The 15872-nt window shown below is 39.7% G+C and overlaps 1 protein-coding gene across 3 annotated transcripts; it reads right to left on the bottom strand.

Annotated features, from left to right (window-relative positions):
* Positions 1–233: 233 nt before the first annotated feature.
* Positions 234–13450, bottom strand: LOC128458355 (carbonic anhydrase). Of its 3 annotated transcripts, XR_008342009.1 has the most exons (8): positions 13205–13433; positions 10191–10388; positions 9410–9528; positions 8701–8793; positions 8407–8469; positions 8102–8257; positions 4651–4728; positions 234–2166 (listed from the first exon to the last, which is right to left on the bottom strand). XR_008342009.1 is itself a non-coding variant. In XM_053443155.1 (7 exons), exons 1-7 carry the CDS (start codon positions 13236–13238, stop codon positions 2047–2049), a joined length of 783 nt encoding a protein of 260 aa, XP_053299130.1. In that variant the 5' UTR covers positions 13239–13434; the 3' UTR covers positions 234–2046. The 3 variants fall into 3 exon arrangements, 2 of the variants coding, with proteins under 2 accessions (XP_053299130.1, XP_053299131.1); XM_053443155.1 differs by lacking the exon at positions 4651–4728 and having other exon boundaries at positions 13205–13434; XM_053443156.1 differs by lacking the exons at positions 4651–4728; positions 9410–9528; positions 10191–10388 and having other exon boundaries at positions 13205–13450.
* Positions 13451–15872: the final 2422 nt, after the last annotated feature.

Here is a 15872-nt window from a genome sequence, read left to right as displayed (position 1 = left end):
GTTGTACAAGTTTTCGTATTTTAACCTCTCTGTTATTGTTTGTAAGTTTACTCGATAACTTTTAGTTATTGTGTACTCTGCTGACATATTTCTGAGACGTGATTAATGTAGGGGCAGCACTCATGTAAACAATTGACCAGAGCATTTTGTCTCTTTTTGAGACTAAAGAGGAAAACAAAAAAAACACCTCACTGTTGAGCTCGTGGAAACGTAAGGAAAAATTAAGACAACGGTTTATTTAAAGAGTTTTAATTGATACATTCTTCACCTTAAATACCATGACAGATTAAAACAAAATGTCTTTCCATTCGTATTGTGACAGCTGTCAAGTCTGCATATTGTTGACAATGTATAATATTTTAATGAAATATGCTGATACTTTAGCTTGTGTAAACAAATTAAGTTAACCCCTATCTAAGACACAGCCGCCCATCCCTACTTCATCCCTCCTCCAATCTCTGACAGGTGCAGACTATGGCTCCAAATGACAATGAATCATTGCAGAATTCATTTATTGGATATTGAGTGTGGGATATTAAATATATTTATTTTTCCACCATTACAGGTCTGTTTGATATGAGTTTTAAAACACTTGCATAATTATCAGTTGATTGGCAGTGGCCCCCTGAATAATATCTTTTCTGTAATTCTGCCATTGTGGTTGTTATACATTTTTCTCAAACTGTCAAAATGAGCCATCAATAAAAACATTTGCTTTAACAATCTCAGCAACTGAAAGAGCGGGAACAGCTTTAGGAAACTCATTGAAGCTTTCAGTTTCAAACAAAGTAAAGCATATTATTAAAGGGGACATATTATGCCCATTTACCACAAGTTGATATGGTTCCTTGGGGTCTTAATGAAATGTCTGTAACATATTTTGGTCAAAATACAACGATAATTTAAACCAGCACCATGTTTACCCTGTCTAAAACACCCCTCCTCAGATTGACCTGTTTTGAGAGCCTGGTCCTTTAAATGCTCATGAGCCAGCTTCAGCTTCAGGTTTGCAAAAACGAAGTGAAGTGCTTTGGCAAATATCGTATCTATAATGAGTGTTGGGGCGGCGGGGGGATGAGATGGGGGTCGGAGGGGGCAAGGCCATGTAAGAGAGACTCCCATTTGGCTTGTAACGAGGGAAGCATAAGGAAGCTCATTCGCAGTCACTCAAGCATGACGTTTCTAAAATAGAGGAACCATAACAAATCGCGGGAGTTGTTTTTTTCCAGAGTTTTTGGGTCGGTAGACAATGCAATAAAAGATCGCTGGCATGCTACAGTAGTATGGTAATGCTAGAGCGATCGCAATCTTTTTTTTAAGGTTTTGACCATAATACATTGAAATGATATAAAACTAAGATATTACAATCGTTTTCGTAATTTTTGTATCTTTATTAATGGAGAAAATACCACATTTGTGGGACTCTAACAATTTGCATTCTTGGTACCCCTCCGTTAGAAGTGAGGGTCTGAAAAATATCCGTTGGGAGGGGTATAGAGCTCTATCCTTCGCCACTTACTATCGGTCCCAACAAATATTGGGAAAGCCTATCCCTACATGTGAACGTGCAAAATGAAGGGGGAGGGCCAAGGGGTGAAATGGGATTGGGCCTAAGAATGTCTTGTCGCACATACATGGGCACTATAGATTGTTACTTAAAGCCTGGCCAGAGAAAATAAGATTTACAACAGGGGGAGATCAAGGTTCAGAATTCCCGTCCCATTTTTGGTAGTCCCCTGCTACCCATGTTAGACTGGAAAATGTAATGTCATTTTTAAATGTTGGCATTTTTGTGTGTTCTCTATATTGTCAAAGAATAAGAATCACATTTAATACAATTTTTAAACATTATTTACGTCTATGTAATGTCTGTTGTCCATGTATATGTAGGTATATTGTTCCTCTACTTTTCAAGTTGATACCTAAAGAGTACTAAGGGTTGAATAAAGACTGCATCTAGAAAACAATAAAATGGGAGTAAGAAGGTTAAGGAAAGGCTTGACCAATAAGCAAAAGGGCAAGGGAACTGTGTTGATGAAGCTGGGTTCATTTGAAGGAAGCGCGGACCCGACGGCCCTTCAAAGGCTGAGGGGGTCTATAATTGTCTTCCATGCAGAATGGAGCTTCACCTTCCCCGGTGAAGAGAAGGCTGCGGAACTTGGCCATCTGATGAGAAAGGAGAGAAAAGGAAAAAGACAGAACGATTGTTAAAAGTCAAAGACTCATATTAGAAGTTGTTCTACAGTCTGATTTTCACTAAATTATTTTAGTGAACAAAATGATTCAAAATAAAGATTTTATTGCTACATCAAAATTGTTAAATAATAATAATAATCAGTCAAATCCATTTTTCACATTATTTATTGAATACTATTAAGATAGTATTCCAGATACTATCTCATAATAGTGAGATAGTGACATTCTCTACACATAACCCTGAACAAAACAAGGAAAAACTACTAAAAAGCCTGTTTAACAGGGTGAAAAGAACGTAGAAACCTCAGGGTATTTGCAGCATTGATAAGAAGAAACATTTTGAAGCATAACTGAAAGTCCATGAATCCATGGATTACTGTCAGTAATGGTCGAGTATCTGAGGCGAAATACTACATATCAAGCAGTCCTGCTGCAATCCTAGTCTATGGTCAGCAGCCTCCACGATCATGATCCACCATCAATATTGGATTCCACTATAGTCCAGAGTCATTGTCCACTGCCGCCATTAGGATCCACCATAAGCTGCCACCTCGATCGTGGTCCACTATCAAATGCCAACACGATACAGGATCCGCCATACTGGATCCACCATTACGATTTCTGATACGCGATCCACAGATCATAAGCCACAATGAGGCCCTGGATCTGCAGACGATAAGGCAAAGGGACTCCGGGGAAGTAGTCAAACATGTATTGATGAGATATGAATTTCTTTGATGTGATAACGATTGAGAAGAGGAAGGAGAAGCCTAGTGACTTAAGGGACGACTCACATCAAGCCCCCTGCAAACGTATTGTTCTTTGTACTGTATAAATTGTTGTTTTATGTTCGATGCACCAGCCAAACCAAGTCAATTTCCTGTATGTGAAAATATACTTGGCAATTAAAAATTATTCTGATTCTGATTCTATAGTGGGTTGATAAGGTACTTTCAGCTCTTTGAAGTATAATGGTGCCATATTATAAAGGGCCTTGAAGGTGAGGAGGATAATTTTAAATTCTATTCTAGATTTAACCAAAAGCCTGTGTAGCAAAGCTAATACAGGAGAAATGTGGTCTCTTTCCTTGGTTATTGTCAGGACACGTGTCGCAGCATTTTGGTAAAGCTGCGTCTTTAACGATTTACTGCTGGAGCCTGATAATAAGAAATTACAATAATTAAGTCTGGATGTAACACAGGCGTGGACTAGTTTTTCTGCATCTTCTGAGAAAGGACATTTTGAGATATTACGCAAGTGGAAGAAGGCATCCTAGAAATTTGTTTTAAATGAGAATTAAAGGACAAATCCGGATTGAAGATCACTCCCAAAATCTGACTGTTTCATTGGAAGCAAGGGCAATGTCGTATAGCGCAGCTATAGCATTAGATAATGTATCTCTAAGGTATTTAGGGCCAAGTATTAAAACCTCTGTTTTATATGGTGGCCCTGAGAGTTCAAAGCAATGCAACTTAAGAAAACACATGCAACTGGACAAAACAAAAGCAAAGTAAGAAAACATCTTCATCAATTTCACACAACACATTACAGAAATGCGCAGCAAATACAGAAAAGCGCTGCAAATACAGAAACGCGCAACAAATACAGAAAACGGAAGTGTTTCCAGAGGACAGCTAAAAGTGATGGACACTGCTGCCACAGGAGACACAAAAACATCAAATACATCATAGAAATTTCAGTTCCACACAGGAGTGTTGTGCATATTTTTCGCGGACAGCGAACTTAACAAATCAGTTTTCATATGATTGATGTGACGTCACGTTAATTTTTTAAATCATCATCGTATCAGGCCATCATGAAATACCAGGAGCAGGCGAGTGTGTGTCTGGCCCCGCCCACCCGGTGAGACACACAGTGAGATCAGAGCTCGGTAGAGGTGGAAAATTGCTCTTTTGATAGTAAAGGTTGCACAATATGGACAATAAATTGCCTCACAAACAGGGGCTTGCTTGTTAGCGCTGTTTATTCAGATTAACAGGAAAAAACGGCACGTCTCTAGCTCAGACTATTGGGAAGTCATGACGCTCTAAAGACAACATGATATTTGAGATCGAATATGGCCCAATGGGTCTCAGAGGGTTAACAGTAAACATCTGCAGTAATAAAGTTTATTATTTATTAAAATAAACCAAAAACGTTTACAAATTTTCAAAGATCACTCACGGAAACCGACTTTAACAACTCCAATCTGCAGAAGCAACAACAAGCGGACATGTCCATCACTTTTAGGCGTCCTCTGGAAACAATTTGTTTGTCGTTTTCTGTATTTGCTGCGCATTTCTGTATTTGCTGTGTGTTTCTGTATTTGCTGCACATTTCTGTATTTGCAGTGCATATCTGTATAAGCAGCCCGTTTCTGTATTTGCTGCGCATGTCTTTATTTGCAGCGTGTTTCTGTAATGTGTTGTGAAATTGATGAAGATGTTTTCTTACTTTGCTTGTGTTTTGTCCACTTGCATGTGTTTCATTTAGTTGCAGTGCGTTGAGGTTTCAGGACCACCGTAGTTTTATCTGAGTTTAATAAGAGAAAATTGCGGGTCATCCAGGTTTTAATGTCCTTGAGACATGCTTGGAGTTTAGTTAATTGATTACATTGTTCAGTTTTTTTATTAAATGGGTGTCCTCCGCATGGCAGTGGAAATTGACCAAGTGTTTCCTGATAATGTTTCCTAGTGGAAGCATAAATAATGAGAATAAAATTGGGCCGAGCACAGAGCCCTGTGGAGCACCGTGGTTAACTTTGGTGTGCACAGATGACTCATCATTGACTTTGCACGAATTGGAATTGATCTGAAAAATATGATTTAAACCAGTTTAGGGCTGTTCCTTTAAGGCTAATTAACTTTTCTAGTCTCTGTTATAAAATTTGATGGTCAATTGTGTCGAATGCTGCACTAAGATCTAACAGAACAAGGACAGACACAAATCTCTGATCTTAAGCTGTTAGACGGTCATTAATGACTTTTACCACGGCTGTCTACGTGCTGTGATAAGCTCCAAACCCCGAATTATATAACAATAATGAGATACTAAGTCATAATTATGAGAAAAATCCTGTTAGTCAATAAAAATCTTGCAAGTCATAATTATGAAATAGTATCTTACAATAATGAGAAACTAAGTAATAATTATGAGTTACAGGATTTTTATTTTCTTCATCACAGTGGCGGAAATGGGCTTCCATAGCCCTGCAGAGGAGCTGAAAAGCCACATGCGGCTCCAGTGCCACGGTTTGCGGACCCCTGCCTTAGACACAGCCGCCTAACCCTACTTCTTCCCTCCTCTAATCTCAGACAGGCTGCAGACTATGGCTTCAAAGGAGAATGCATCATTGCAGCATTCATATGTGGGATATTTTGGCTTCATTTCTGGGTAGGGGAGGAGGTGCAGATGCATCAACCAGCTTAATATGCAGATTATGGTCTGGATCTTCCATAATTCATCTGCTTCAGTTCCACATAAAAAGTTTACAGATACATTAATGTGTATATTGAAAAAAGATAGTAGTTTGTCGATGTAACTAATGATAAAACGAATAGGGTAATGTAAGTTTAGTTTTATATAGTCTTCAGCTATGCATATATTTCGACTTGAAGCGGATTAGTGGGTGGCATATACTGTGTATGATTTACAAAGGGTAAACTGGCTAGTGTAAAAAATTAACGTTTTAGCCTATAAACATAGAATGGGCAGGGCATGCGCATAGCAGTGTATGGATATATTTGTAGTTAGCTACTTAGTTACAGAGAATATACGAATGAGGAATAGAAGTGACGCAAAGTAAAACCAACTGTTACTTTGCAAGGACAGACAATGAGGTGGAAGTTTTACTGATAGTGAATGTTGGTAGGGATTTACATTCACTGCAGGTAGGTGAGACTTGACTGAGGACAACCAATCCGAAGTCAACATGTGTATCAATGTGAAGTAATTTCCAAAAGTCTTCTTTTGCCCGTCCAGACTTATTAATTTGCCCATTCAAACTAATTGCGACCCCAGATGATTCAAACTAAACAGATCCATAATGTTTCCAAAAGTTGGGGCTTAAAAATGTCATAGTGTGACCGCAAGGCCTAAATGTATCCACTTTGATTAGGTTTAAAACACAGTAGTTTCTGTCTGACACATGGACTTTTTTTTCATTGCTATAGAATAGGGTCTCAAGTGTTAATGGGGTACAAAGTGTATGTTGATGAAACATTCCCATGAGCCCTTCTATTCTTAGTGGAAAACAGGTCGACAATACAGCAGGTTTCGCTCTACTGCTGCTGCAAAGTCTCTGGGACTGACAGAAGCCATGACAACTTGGATGATGTAAAATAGCTAGTTCAGCTCCACTTTATCTTCAGAACATGCTGCCCTGCTATGCAGGGCAGCAATGTCACACCCTCCTGCTGTAGTGACTATCTCTCATTTGCACATGTTGGTACAAAACACAGGTCTCATACTCTATATAGAAAAATTTAACTGTAAATTAAGCTGTAAAGTGTCTGCCTACTAAAACAGCTTACCGGAAACAATACATTGTGGTGTAAATAACAGCTCATCTGGGAGCCATTATGCCTTTAGCCATCTAGTGAGCTTGGATTTGAATTCCCTCAGCAGGCTCAGTTAGTAGTGCTGGCAATTCTCTGTCACTCCTCTTTGACAGTCGCATATAGTGACATTTTATTTTGGGAGGGTAAACTGAAGTAAAATCTCATTACCCACCCATTTAGGGTGTGATCTTGGTAATTATGTAAATAAAATCTGCCCCTGGAGATAAAGGGTGTTATCTTAGTGAAACACAAGCTACTCAAGGATCAGACCCACCCAGGACAAAACCATGATGTTGCATGTTAGACCTTCAGAATGTTCAAACCTATATTTAATTTTAATATTGCATGTAATCCCTTATCTTTTTTCAGTCCAGCATGTTATTTTTCACGTTACTCAAAACAATTCCCTCTTCTAGCATTTGGTTTCACTCTATTTAAGGCATTGATTGTCATTTAAAAAAAATGCAAAAGCCAGAATGGACAGAATAGCTCATAAGGTTATGACTCTCTTTGCAATTATTGTGTAATGCATTTCAACGATGTATGTATCCCATACAGTTTGATGCAATTTGCTACTACTGATGATTACAGTTTAAAACTTGTGATAGTCCCCATTTTAAAACTTTTTCTCACCTCATTTATCTTCCACTATGTTACAAACTGCTCATTCTAACCAATGCTGTAAATACTCTTTCATCTTTCTGATGTTCTCCATTACACGTGGCATCTATTGCACTTCTGTCTTTTCTGGGAGAGGGATTCCTCACATGTGGATCTCTCTGAGGTTTCTAAGTTGTTTTTATCCTGTTAAAAGTTTTAGTTTTTTTCCCTTACTCTAGTTTAGGGTTAAGGGCAGAGAATGTCAAACCTTGTTAAAGCCCTAGGAAACAAATTGTGATTTGTGAATATGGGCTATAACCAAAAAATGTATTGATTGATTTTAAGCATGCATAATCATACACGTACAATGGCTGTTCACATCGTACCCGGATATTGTGTACCTGAATGTTTTTTTTAAGATTAAACATTCTTCTTTTATTAACTGTCACCATAGAAACTCTTTAAATGAACTGTTTGATGTTAAAGAAGAGCCAAGTACAACCTCAGTTATGAATATCACCAGTAATCAGCAGTGACAAAATATTTCTGATATTGGCCGCTGCCATATTTATCGGTCCTCTAACTCACAGGAAGATACCGTTGCTCTACTCTCAGTTCAGTTATGTACTGGATACGAGTGTCTTAATTGTCTGTGCAGGACCTTTCTTTGACAATGTTTTTTCTTTCTTTCTGATTTAGATTTTTATGTGCGTGAAGGGAGAATGTGAAGCAAGTTAATTAATTACTTGTGCAGAGCTGACACTGATTGGCTCCCTGAGGACGATCCAGGTGACACTCTCCAACAGGGGGGGTGTGGTCAGAGAGCCATCGTAGGTCCAATAATCCAGTGAAACTGGTAGAAGAGTCTTTGTGTCAAAGTTAGCAAAAGTAGTCTGCTTTCCCTGCAAGTGTTGTGGAAGAGGGGCAGAAGAGAGGGAATGAGTAGGAGAACAAAAAGGAATGACCAAGATAATCAAGTGTATCCTCTTCTTACCACCTGTAAACACATCTAAGTTTACCAAATATGTTAATTGAATTGGGGGATTTTTACCTTTGTCTTAATGACATCCAAAGCATCCAAAACTTTTTGAAGTCTGGGGTTGGCAGCACCAATCTAAAGGACCACACACACACACACACACACACACACACACACACACACACACACACACACACACACACACACACACACACACACACACACACACACACACACATACACACACACACACACACACACACACACACACACACACACACACACACACACACACACACACACACACACTTCATTAATACTATAGTAGTACTCTTTTGACAGACTGATGGTTTATTGGTGAATAACCTTGAGAAAGACTCCAACTACAGCAAGTCCATCAGGCTGGCTGGCTGCCTCTCCAAAGCTTGGGTACTTTGTGTTCCAGTGCACCAGGTGAAGCTTATTAGAAAAAGAAGCAAAGTTAGACTTAAATATTCAGACAGGGTCTACAGAGACAGCTCATTTATATTTAGGCAGATATCTTTACACACAATATCACTATAGTTTAAGCACCTGCATATTTGATTAATATGTAAGGGGGTTGTTTTTTAACCTATGTTATGTCCAATGGCACTAAGTGTTAAAAGGCTTTTCACAATGAAAGGAATTCAATTATAGTGAGGGCATACTGACTCATTTATCATTTTCTCATTAGCCTTAAAGTCACATTTGAATAAATTGGAACTGAAAATACTACTGTCAACTAATTAATTGCCTGATGCAATCTGTCAGTGTAAAGGTGAACTCTCAAATTATCAGAAAAATCATCCATTATTTACTTGAGTGTCTAATGTCTTTAATGGTAGCTGTTTCCCTGCATCTCAGTCACCTTTCAATCCCTGTGATGCTGTGATTTAATAATAGATTTGCTTATTTTTTCTTTTTACCACAGCCTCTTGACAATGACAAAACAGTGCCACCGTTAACCTCATTCCGTTGACCCCTGCATGAAGTTGTTGTAAGCATCATTACATTTTTGTTCAGGTCACTCAAGAAGCTCCAGTAGCTTCAGTACCTCACAGGGAAAGTTGATGCCATTGACAGTGTGTTCAGAGCCTCTGTCATCACTGGCTCCCCAGTGAAAATGAAACTGTCTCAGACGGTATGTTCCTGAAATGGGGCCTCCATTCAAGGCTGGTCAGGAAGAAACAACAGCCTCTTTAGAGACGCACAATAATATACAGATTTTTATAGAAATATCTAAGTAAGTCAATATTAACCTGCACATTATCAAAAAATGAAGTAATAATAAGTCATGACTACTGATTATATTTGTTTATGATGTATTTAAGTGCAATACTAAACATATGTTTAAGTCCATTCTTTGTATGTCCTACCATAATGGTTATTCAAAAACAGGATTTTCTTCTGTTTATTACTAGAGCACACCACTGTTTCTATAGGTTTAATTTGAAGCTTGGACCAAAAACAACGTGAAAGTGCACAATGTACATTTTCTTTCGTAAATAATAATGAATGTAGTTTATTTACATGACTTGTGCTGCTGAATGATTGTTAAATAAACAGTCTCAGTACAGCAGGGTGAGGCAGTGCAAATGTCCTGGTGACCTCCAGATAATGAAACAAAGGTGATTAGTCATGATATCCTAACTGACACTCTTATCTGCTACAGTTCATACAGCAAGCGTTGAGCATAAAAAAGACTGCTAGATATAGTTAAATGGAGATATGTATATATATATATATATTAAACTATATAATTATTTAACTACAAGAAAACTAAGATTAATACAGTGGATGAATACATGCATAAACATATTCTGAGTTTTGCTTACTCGAGCTGTCTAAGTCATCCACAAAATCCACCTGGAAGGAGTGACCGTTGTTGAGAATACCCTTGGCGTTGAAGGGATCATAGTTGAGTTCCAGAGCCCTCAAAGAGGAATCATATTGGGCCTGTTTGGGTGAAATGTTGATAGGAGACTGTCTGGGCCCGTTGGCCACAGGAAAATCTTTTACCCATTTGTCAGGTCCTATATAAGTAGGGGAGAATGGGGTTATGTGAGAATTTTTTTACATTTTCTCCCCTATAGGCAAGCTAAAATGATATATCAGTAAAATTTACACATTTTCCATTAATTCCGGATGTTTTTCCTAGCAATGGAAATGATCAGAATTTCTTCAGGACAAAGGGCAGTGAAAATATGATAACTTTAACCCAGATAAGGGGTAAAGTTAGTCTGGATGCCAGAAGAACTTACCCCGGCCCACAACATTTGAGGTTGGGAAGTTCGGTCTGGCATCGCTCCGTTGGGGAGAAACTATGTACTAACTACAATTTGATTGGTCTGAACAGCTTCTGTCCGAACAGCTTCTGTTTCTCTCAAAAATGCTGATCGTGTTGGTAAGTTCTCCGTGTATCCTTAAATTATTTTTACGACACCAGCAAAAATTGTTTTTACTGATCTTCTTCTTCTACTTCTTCCAGCGTGCCTGCAGTTGAGTTCTGTTGACAACAACTATGTGTCACTTAACATACGTCACATACTTGTGCTCTGATTGGTTGTAGGTCTATCCAAGTGAGCGAAGAGACTTTTTTTTTCCTGGTTCGGTTGAAACACGCCCCCTAATCACAGCCCAATGGAGCGGTATCAGACTCATATTCTGACTAGAATGACAACGTCAGGCTAGGGTAAAGTGAGACAGACCAGAGAAATCAAGGGGGTAAAGTGATCCACTTACTTTTTCCACTTACCATAACATTACCATAACAACACATGTTGTAATAGTTAAAATCCTGAAGGCTAGATTGACAACCACACATTCCAAAACTAATATCGGACTAGTAACAGAATCATGGGGATTGGTCAATTAGGCACATTTATGATTATTATGATTCATGTGATCTCGCTGTCCAATTGGCAGGGAAAGAGATATTGTTTTTTTCTGCGTATTCAAATCCCATTTCACGGCACTTAACTGGAGCAAGGCCATGGAACTGGTCAGCTAGTTGTTTCAAGTGTGTGGCAAGCTCTTCCTCCATCTCATCTGTGAATATTCTCTTTGCCTCAGCTACTGCACCCCAGGCTACTAGGATTTGACTTAAACTTTCTCTTTTTTCTTTATGAATCTTTTGAGGGTTGTCTTGTCAATATATCTATCCCTTCCAGCTTTTCTTAAGGACTTCTTTGCGTGACCTCAGCGGCTGCACTCTCCATCTCTGCGAGGGGTGTTTGGCCCCAGGTTGTCTTCCTGGTGTAGTTTCTTGGCATGATGGCTTTTTTTACAATGTTCATGACATTAAAAATAAAACATATGTAATGTAATATTACACTAAAATATGTTTAAGACTAAACTTAGCTTCATGTCTCACTTTACCCCAAAGCATTTGTCTCACTTTACCCCACAGCCAACATTTTAGAAAAAACAACATCTCTTAGCAATTCAGGCTAATCTTCAGCTAGCATCAATCACATGGTTTTACATGTTGGAGGTTCATCAACATGTATGATTGAAGTTTTTCTACCTGAATCAATTTGTTTTGACACAACAGCTGATTAAGTTCAAAGCAAGAAAATTTACTTTTACATGCAAAACACACATTTTTCTGAAAAAACATAATTACCACAGCACCAGCACGAACTTCTCCTTCATGGCAAGGGGGGAAAGGGAGGGGCTTGAAAACATGATGGTCATATGACCACAAATGTGTACCGTTGCCTAAATACAGGGGGTGTCTCACATTACCCGATGTCTCACATTACCCCGCTATCCCCTACATTTGCCAATCAAAAACGTGTGATGCCACAGATTGAAAATAATAATCCTTTAATAGTAATGATTTATTTTTCTTGCAAAGGAGTTTCATATTTATATATTCAGCTCAAAAACAATACCATAATGCAAGAAAACTCACACAAATTAAGTATTAATGGGCTAATGTATTTTTAAATTGTTAATCAAATAAAGTACTTTGGAGTCCTTATTATGCTTTGGGCACAGATGTGGGTAGTCCTTAGTTTTGCTTTGGACCTTATTTTATAACAACCAATTCTCAGACCAATTTTCATGACACATCAGTCATATTACAAGAATCGATAATCAATTCATAGTAAAGTTTCCACATGAACCATTTTCCCTGTTCTACTTACTGTTAATCTTGTGGGATAGAACCATAGTCCACATTCAAAAAATTTGTTATACGTGAGTGTGTTTGTGAAATATACAGGGTTATCACTACCTGAACTTCAGCCAATGCCATTTCCCATTCCACATGAACCCAGAAATTCCTCCTCATAGAGAAAGTGCTTATTATTATTTTATGAAACAGCATTTTTTTTACATGTTATTATTAACTAATGACATTTCCATGAATAATATAAAATTGCTTATTAATTTTTCATAATGCTTAAACAAAAATGGTGATATTGATCTTGGCATGCATATAATAACTGGAATTCTGCATTTTTTAAAGCCTACTACAAGTATCCCAGATTAGCAAATGACATGTCCCAGATTATCAAACTCAGGCAGAATTTTTGTTTTTGACATGAAGAACACTAAAAGCTGTGCAATGTATCCTCTGAATCTGAAATCTACATTCATTCTTCTGGAGTGGTTAGAACACTTCTAAAGTATTACAGAAATGTATAATTTGTTGATCTAATGTGTAAAACAGATCTCACAATAAATCGTAGAAGTTAATACCAGAATAGTGACTGCAGAATACACACATATTCAACTGGGAAACTGGGTTCAGAGTGTGGAACCAATTTTTCTACATATTACACAGACACCCTAACATCAAGAAGGCTACAACAAAAACAGATGAATGCTGTGGGATTCTCACCATTAGTTGTACCGTATCCCCATACATGAGACATGGCTGCTACTGTTGTACTTTATCCTCACAATAAAACAGAATGATTAATCAATGTCAGGCCGATGGTGGACTGTGGTGATCCGGTCGAGACAGAAACTGACAGAAACCCAGTAAAAATCTGCTGCTGGCCTTTATATAGGTTCTCTTGGTCCTCATAGCAGTGGGCTTGGCTTGATGGGTTTTCAGCTGTATCAGGAGAGCAGTGCAACCAGGGGCATCAGCTTCACAGTAAAACATCCGGGGCTGAGCCCAGAGCATTTGGGTGTGGTTGGGGTGTGGGGGTTGTTATCCCAAAATGTGAACATTATTTTGGCCCTAGTTGTTTTGTTAATTAACTTATTTATACACTAAACAAGCCTTTTTTTGTTCTCCTCTTAAGAGAAGAACATATGCACCCCAAGATATACATGATAACTCCTCTTCTGCAATGTCACAAATACTGTTAATATTGCCTTCGAGAAGTGTTGCGACTGCGCCGAGGCTCTTATGTCCCAGCCAACATTCCCACTAAAAGGCACTCGCATGGGAGTCGAGGCCATATGTCTTCGCGTGTGTCGTGTGCAGCTATAAAAAAATTAAAATGAATTTATTTTTATTTATTATTATTACTGAGCAACAACAGGCTCGAGTACACGACGCGGGCGGCCGGGCGGGCCCGACGTCACGACTCTCAGGGTCGGGGAGCCCCCGAACGACAAGAGACAGGCCCTACGTTACGCCGTCTCCAACGTCGCAACTCTCAGGGTCGGGGAGACCCCGAACGACAAGAGACGTTACGCTGTCTCCCGTCTTCGCGTGTGTCGTGCAGCTATGAAAAATAATACAAATTAGTTTCTTTTTTATTATTATTACTGCGCAAGAGTCTTTTTCTTTTGTTCTTCTTGTTCTTCTTGTTCTTCTTGTTCTTCTTGTTCTTCTCATCACTGAGCAGGAACAGGCTACAGTACACAACACTGGCAGCCGGGCGAGTCTAAGTCTAAGTGGGCCATGCCGACAAGCGACATTGCCCACGACACACCAGAGACTCGCCAACGCGGGCATCCCAGGGGTCATACGTCACACCGGCGCGCATTTTGGAGCGTGGTGTGCGGAGATTACAAAAAAAGTAAAATGCTTTGCCACTGCATCGTAATTTTCTTTTTTCAACGATCACTGAGCAACAACAGGCTTGAGTACACAACGCGAAGAGCCGGACAGGCCCGGCTTCGCGAGTCTCAGGGTCACGGGGGACACCGATCGGAGAGACGGCCCTCAACGCGAGCCTTCGGGTTTCAGAGACCCAGGCCGAAGAGACTCCCCAATGCGGGCATCCCAGGGGTCCTACGTCACACAGGCGCGCAACTTGGAGCGTGGCGTGCGGAGATTACAAAAAAAGTAGAACGCTTTGCCACTGCATCGTAATTTTCTTTTTTCAACGTTCACCGAGCAACAACAGGCTCGAGTACACGACGCGGGGAGCCGGACAGGCCGGGCTTCGCGAGTCTCAGGGTCACGGGGGACGCCGATCGGAGAGACGGCCCTCAACGCGAGCGGCTGTGCGAAACCCTCGGCACGAGCCCCTCGGCATGAGCCCCTCGGCACAAGCCTTCGGGTTTCAGAGACCCAGGCCGAAGAGACTCCCAAACGCGGGCATTCCAGGGGTCCTACGTCACACCGGTGCGCAACTTGGAGCGGGTGTCACAAATACATCTGCAAGGGCTTTTCTATTGCCCTTCGTGCGGGTGCTGATGTGTGGTGGGCTGTGCGTGTGCACGTGTGTGCGTGCGTCTGTGTGTTTGAAGCAGGGTATCGCAACAAGCGTTAGTCAAATTGCTACCCAAACGCTCACAGCCAACAGCATGGGGAAGCAGGGACAACACGAGGGTTAAAGAAAATATAAGTTCCACTTTCTAACGGTTCTCCAACAATCACAATTTAGTCTCAAATAAAAGTTATTGAAGTGCATGTAACAGAATACATGCATCTGGTTACCTCTGCAAATAGATAAAAACATTTCAGTTTCAGCGGCCGTTCCTGTGGTTGGACAAACATCTAATAAACACTTTGCATTCATAGAATAAAAGTTACTGTAAGGGAAATGTAACATGTGACCATAATATAATCATGTTTATTTCCCCTTTGATTGATCATGATTGAATCTCTAACAATGTAACCTTGATCACACTGTTTCCTGTACTAATGAATGAATCTCAGCCTGATTAGTCTAGACACTGTAATGTGATCATGCTGTCCTTTACTACTGAATGCATATTGGCCTGATTGCTTTAACTAGACATTGTTGTATTCATGTGATCAGAGGATCTCATCCATTGACTATTTAAGCACCCCCCTCCCGAGTGGGAGGGATTAGCCAAATGTATAAAAACAAACGACTGTTTTCTATCTGGGTGCATATTACAAACTGAACTCTGTGGTATGCACCATGCTCGAGCATTAAAGGTGAGAATACTGTAAGAGAAATTTGTGTCTCGTTTCCTCGTTGGTAGTGGGATTGTAGAAATTGCCACGACATTACTGATACTCACAGAATAAGGACAGCACACGGAGCAAAGAGTGTCCCATGGTCCCATCCAGCAGCGCCACTCAAACACACTTCAAGACAGGTGGAGAATCAGTGGAACACATCTCTTATCAA

This window comes from Pleuronectes platessa, chromosome 16 (assembly GCF_947347685.1).
Source record: "Pleuronectes platessa chromosome 16, fPlePla1.1, whole genome shotgun sequence".
NCBI lineage: Eukaryota > Metazoa > Chordata > Actinopteri > Pleuronectiformes > Pleuronectidae > Pleuronectes > Pleuronectes platessa.
The sequence above is the reverse complement of the archived record's forward strand: the minus strand, read 5'-3'. Positions and strand labels throughout refer to the sequence as shown.

Coding starts and splice junctions, on each gene's coding strand:
- LOC128458355 (XM_053443155.1), bottom strand. CDS start 13,238: ATGTCTCATGTATGGGGATACGGTACAACTAATG. Junction 8,794..9,409: donor GCATCAACTTTCCCTGTGAG/GTACTGAAGCTA, acceptor TTTTCTAATAAG/CTTCACCTGGTGCACTGGAA. Junction 8,470..8,700: donor TAGTTGGAGTCTTTCTCAAG/GTTATTCACCAA, acceptor GTGGTCCTTTAG/ATTGGTGCTGCCAACCCCAG.